The sequence below is a fragment of the Anolis sagrei genome, chromosome 2 (assembly GCF_037176765.1).
Source record: "Anolis sagrei isolate rAnoSag1 chromosome 2, rAnoSag1.mat, whole genome shotgun sequence".
NCBI classification, from domain to species: Eukaryota; Metazoa; Chordata; class Lepidosauria; order Squamata; family Dactyloidae; genus Anolis; species Anolis sagrei.
This window is the reverse complement of record NC_090022.1, coordinates 179,701,362-179,707,361: the sequence shown is the minus strand read 5'-3', so window position 1 is coordinate 179,707,361 and position 6,000 is coordinate 179,701,362. Positions and strand designations below refer to the sequence as shown.

The window sequence follows — 6,000 nt, the reverse complement described above, 5'->3', positions numbered from 1 at the left end:
GTGTGCCATTTTAAAGTTAGTCGTTTTAAAACAGAATAAAACACAGTACAGCACCATAATTGTCATTTTTCTTAAAAACAATTTCCAAAAGCTTACTGGAAAACAAATCTTGACCTGTTGCAGAAAAGGAAAACAAAAAAGAAAACAGTGGACTTGATTCTTTCTGGCTCAGTTATTGTTTTTCTGGAAAAGGGGTAACGGACAGTTAAGATAGGTAGTTAAGTTGTTCCACTAGTGTCATTTGCATGTCTGACTTTTATGGATTTGATTATTCTGGGATTTAATTAAAGTGTTCTCTTGTAACAATCTCCACATCCTCTAGTGTGACTCAACAATTACCTCCGTGAGTTATTGGCCATATAGTTTGTGCTGGAGGACTTAGGGATTTCTAGAGTGATGTTCTCTCAAGTACAGTAAAACGATGGATTTTGTTTAATCCGTGGTTTTTCTACTTTCATGGGGTCTTGAATTCCCAATCCCAGTGAACATGGGGGGCTGATCATAATACAAAATGGTTTGATGTTGTTTGTTTTGATTCTGAATTATTGTTTATAAAACAACAACAGATATTATGCCTATTGTAGCTGAATGTTGAAAGTAGTCTCCGTAATCACCTGTCTTTTGTATCTAAATGCATGGCCATTTGATTCATCCTCATAAACCCCACATTGTTTTTATCCTCTCTATTGTATAGAACGATGTAAAATAGTAAAGAGTAGAGACATCAGATTGGCAACAAAGATCCGCCTAGTCAAAGCCATGGTATTCCCTGTAGTCACCTATGGATGTGAGAGCTGGACCTTAGGGAAGGCTGAGCGAAGGAAGATCGATGCTTTTGAGCTGTGGTGTTGGAGGAAAGTTCTGAGAGTGCCTTGGACTGCGAGAAGATCCAACCAGTCCATCCTCCAGGAAATAAAGCCCGACTGCTCACTGGAGGGAAAGATACTAGAGACAAAGTTGAAGTACTTTGGTCACATCATGAGGAGACAATTATGCTGGGGAAAGTGGAAGGCAAAAGGAAGAGGGGCCGACCAAGGACAAGATGGATGGATGGCATCCTTGAAGTGACTGGACTGACCTTGAAGGAGCTGGGGGTGGTAACGGCCGACAGGGAGCTCTGGCGTGGGCTGGTCCATGAGGTCACGAAGAGTCGGAGACGACTGAACGAATGAACAACATTGTATAGAACAGGGGTCCTCAAATTTTTTCAACAGAGAGTCAGGTCACAGTCCCTCCAACTGTTGGAGGACTGGATTATAATTTAGATAAAACATGAATGAATTACTGTGCACACTGCACATATCTCATTTATAGTGCAAAAAACACTTAATACAATAATTAAAATGAAGAACAATTTTTAACAAATATAAACTTATTAGTATTTCAATGGGAAGTGTGGGTCTGCTTTTGGCTGATTAGATAGGATTATTATTGTTGTTGTGTGCTTTCAAGTCATTTCAGACTTAGGGTGACCCTGAGCAATGGCCGGGTAAATGACCTTGGAGGGCCGTATATGGCCCCTGGGCTTAGTTTGAGGACCCCTGGTATAGAAAGTAAACTCATATCATTCAGGAATTTAAAAAGTGGAGAAGAACATTTGATGAGTGACAGTATTTGAAGGGTTGTCTAGTTTCCCTTCTGTGTATAAATCTTTATCCTGTTGACTAGGAACAAAATTCAAAGAATATAAAACACGTTTTCAATTATTACTGCCAATTTTGTACCTGGAGAGCTATAGTTCCTTGTTTGATTTTTCATTTCTTTTTTATCTGACCGTCTCCTTATTTGCTTTTTATCATTTGTTATTTATTGTATTCTGCTTGTGCATTCAAGGCAGTGCCTTGGGAACAGTATGTGTCATTGGTTTGAAGAAGCTGTCTAGAAACTCTGCAGTCTTTACAAACTACTATGGATCGGCTGGAGAATGACAGTGTGCAGACCCTTGTGGACAGGTCCTGTGGAAAACATTACTTCAGCTAAAATAAACACTGCCGTTCCAGCCCAAACGGTGGGTGTGGGAAAGGCTGCAGTGGAACAAAAGGTGTCACTTGCATAATTTTTTTTGAAACTCTGTTCTTCATTAGATGAACTCAAACATTGGTGTTCACTGATATGGATCCACAACAAAAACAGACATTTAATATAATTGTTCTGTTTTTCAGGGAGTGGACCATGGTGGGATCCTGCAAATTACAGCGCCAACCATTCAGTCTATGAAAAGCTGCATCTGTATAGATATCGCAGTGTGGGTTGGAATATAAGAATGCAACAATCATCCCGGAGAAATGGGGCCACGCTCAAACATCTTTGCTCTGCTTTCACACGAGAAAGGATGTACCGTATATTCTGGCGTATAAGACTACTTTTTAACCCAAGAAAATCTTCTCAAAAGTCAGGGGTTGTCTTATATCTGGGAGTCGTCTTATGTACGGGAATAGTCTTATACGTGGGAGTCGTCTTATACGCGGGAGTAGCCTTATGCATGGGAGTCGTCTTATATGCGAGAGTAGTCTTATATGCCGGGAGTCGTCTCATAGAGCAGGTGCTGAAACTTCCAATCTGGATTAGAGAATCTGTGGTTGCTGCATATTGTGGGAGAAGCTCAAAAATGGCAGTGGCCGTGTCCCTGTCATATGTAGAGACTGTATGAAAGCATTAAGGGTGACGCTGTGCAAGTATGGTAGAAGAAAATCCATTCATCAGGATTCGTGGACTTAAAGCGGTCCCAATGGTGAGGTGAAGGGGCGCCTCACTGGTAAGGTGTAAGTGAAGGGTGGAGCAAGCTGCAGGCGTCCGAGGTGCCCGGGGTATGGAAAAAAGAGATAGAGTGGCTCTGGGCCCAGAAAAACATACCTCTTTTACCTGTCTGGCCCGCTCTTGTATCCTATTACCGTACCTCCTCCTCTGCCTCTGAGATCTCGCTCCTGAAGACTGCAGTGAAGTGGTGCAGGTGCGCATGTGCAAGATCTGAGAGGCAGAGAAGGAGGTACAGTAATAGGAAAATTACCATATTGAAATCAAATCTCATGCTTTTAAAATTTGGTGTGTGTTGGAAGGGTAGTCTTATATGGCGAGTATATCCCAAGCTCTATATTTTAACTGGAAAAGTTGGGGGTTGTCTTATACGCCCAGTCATCTTATATGCCGGAATATATGGGTAGTCTCTGTACATCCTTTGCTATCTATAGTATGGCACAGTGCACTTAAATATCTAAGATGTCAATGTTCTGGAGTTCTTAGAAATAGCACACTTATTGCTTTCTAGTATGCATGAGATGATGCACTCTGTCGCTGGGTTGAGGAAACTAAGGTTTATCTTGTTAGGGTTAGATTTCAACTTCTATCAGTCTTCTTAAGCTCTGACAATGGTGAGAGAAAGGAATATTAGATTCTGCCTTATACTAAGCCACCCCACTGAATCATCTAAGGCACTGGTTCTGAAATTGTCGGTTCAAAGTGCATAGGTAGATTGCACTTCATTTATTCAGTGGGAGGAAGAAGAGGTGGTGAATCCTTGGGCACATCTACACTGTAAGGTTAATGCAGTTTGATGCCACTTGGACTCCCATGACTCAATGCTATGGAATCATGGGACCTGTAGTTTTATAAGGTCTTTAGCTTTCTCTGCCAAAGAGAGTGGGTGCTTCCACGAACTAGAAATTCCAGGATTCTATAACATTATATCATGGCAGCTCATGTGGTATCATTATTTTTACATGTGGTATCTATTATTATTATTATTATTATTATTACAGTATCAATGCAACCGGAGTCCTTCCCAATTGGCTTGGGCAAGAGCAAACTGCTGAGGCAACTAGCTTGTGTATTTTTCCTCTTCAATAACGTCTATAATCTTGACCACACTCAAATAAAGCTTGGCCACACATAATCCATTTTTCCATCTGCGAAATGTTGGAGGGCACATGCAGCTCCAATTGGCAATAGATTAAGACATCTTTTCTGGTAGATTTCTACATATATTCCAGTAGAAATCTGTTACTTTATAGACAACAGAATTTATATGAGATACCTGCTTTTGCTGCACTTAATAAAAATAATACTTTATTTCTACACTGCCTCCTCTCCCCAGAGGGACCCAGGGTATTTCACACACATATAAAAGGCAAACATTCAATACTTCAAATGAATTTCTGTGTATTTTAAGTTGATAGTAATGTATTTTGTGATTCAGTAATTTAAAATATATCTTTAATATATTGTTGTATTTGTATTTGACAGGCTTGGCTTCATGTAAGCCACCCCAAGTCCCTTCAGGGAGATGGTGGTGGGGTATAAATAAAATTATTATTATTATTATTATTATTATTATTATTATTATTATTAGCTGTCCCCTGCCACGTGCTGCTTTGGCCCAGACTGTGTATATGTGTTTTGTGTGTGTATATATTTGTGTATATGTGTATATATGTAGTTTTGTGCATGCGTTGTAATGTATTTTTTTTTATTTTTTGGCTTTTAAAGTCTCTTCTGCTGTGTTTTTTAGTGTTTTTTGAGTGATGGTCACTCGTTGGCCTGATAGGTGTCTTGTGTCCAAATTTAGTGTCAATTTGTCCAGTGGTTTTTGAGTTATGTTAATCCCACAAACGAACATTACATTTTTATTTATATAGATTGAATGGATAGGACAGAAAATGAGAGAAGGAGAGGAAGAAAGGAGGGCGGTATTTTTGTCTTCAAGAACAAAAGATACAAATTGTTCCAGCATGCCTTCCCAGAATAATGATCCCATAGCACTTTGTCCTCCAAAACACTTTACATTTTAGGTCTGCTTGTATGTTTCCACAAACGCCACTACCACCTTTTCGCCCATGCGCCAGCATTATTTTCAATTTTAATTTTACATTTGGCCTTCCCACAGTTTTAATTGTGTGTTGTCTTATTGTTTATGTTGCATATCTTATTGTCAATGTTTTTTTATTTTAATTGCTTGTATTATTGTTATTATTGCGTGTATTATTGTATTTGGGCTTGGCCTCATGTAAGCCGCACCGAGTCCCTTGAGGAGATGGTAGCGGGGTACAAATAAAGTGTTATTATTAAAGTGTTATTATTATGAATTTTCGGGGAATCCCATCAAAAATGGCTGCCTCAGACCTTTACATTTATTAAGTAACTTTTAATAATAAAATCAGGGGAAAGACTGCCTTTTGTCTCACTTGGGACTACACTATCACTATGCTTCAATCACTATCAGACACTCTAGCAAGGAAAAGGTATATCTAATTGAGCTCTATGAAAGCATAAAGTTAATTAAAGAAAAAAGTATAGTGATGTATTATTATTTGGTTTAAAAACAATGAATCAAACCACTGGAAAAGTATCACCAGTATGTCTTGTTTTCAAATGTACCTTAAGAAACTGAACAAAGCAAATGCGTCCACTGACTCTCTCAGGAAGTGACTGACTAGTTACTTCCTGAGCAGCAATCTGCCTGTTTGCAGCAGATAGATCCTCATTGTTTGCCACTTCCAGTTTCCAGCAATGGGAATGATTACTTGACCAGTATCAAGCCAGCCAGTAGCACAGGCTCCTGAAATAACATACTCACTCTGTGTCTTCTACAGCAAAGCCACGTTGCCAAATTTTCATTTCTGAGAAAGGCACAGAAAGTCCTGCATGGTTGAAGGTCCATCATCAGGAGGAATTATCAATGCTAATGAACGTTTTGTCACTGTGGACCTCTACTCTTTCATTCCAATGACGAGATGTATTGTGTTTTGCTGTTGATCGTTTTACAGTGTAAGTTGTGAACAAAACTTCATCACCGTCAACTATTTTTATTTTTTCTGTTCATCCCTTTGACAATGTTGACTTTGTTTTGTTTAATCCCCCCCAGGTTGCAGGCTGAAAGGTCAAGATGGTGGTGAGTTTGCAACTTTTAAAAATGTGTGGCTTTGTAAATTGAAGACTTTCATGCTTGTTGAGGTGGTGGGCAGGGTACGGTAGGGAGAAATTATTATTTCACACATTGTAAAAAAA

General features: G+C 39.3%; 1 protein-coding gene across 4 annotated transcripts in view; it reads left to right on the top strand.

The window, feature by feature from the left end:
• Positions 1-5,458: 5,458 nt before the first annotated feature.
• PECAM1 (platelet and endothelial cell adhesion molecule 1) overlaps positions 5,459-6,000 on the top strand; it is a 58,910-nt gene continuing 58,368 nt past the window's right edge. For 3 of the 4 annotated variants that reach the window (XM_067464212.1, XM_067464210.1, XM_067464211.1), the window contains exons 1-2: positions 5,459-5,760; positions 5,858-5,884. In XM_067464212.1, coding sequence (XP_067320313.1) covers positions 5,727-5,760; positions 5,858-5,884 — 61 coding nt within the window. In that variant the 5' untranslated portion in view covers positions 5,459-5,726. The remainder of the gene's footprint in view (positions 5,761-5,857; positions 5,885-6,000) is intronic. The other variant, XM_060763108.2, reaches the window with a different exon arrangement.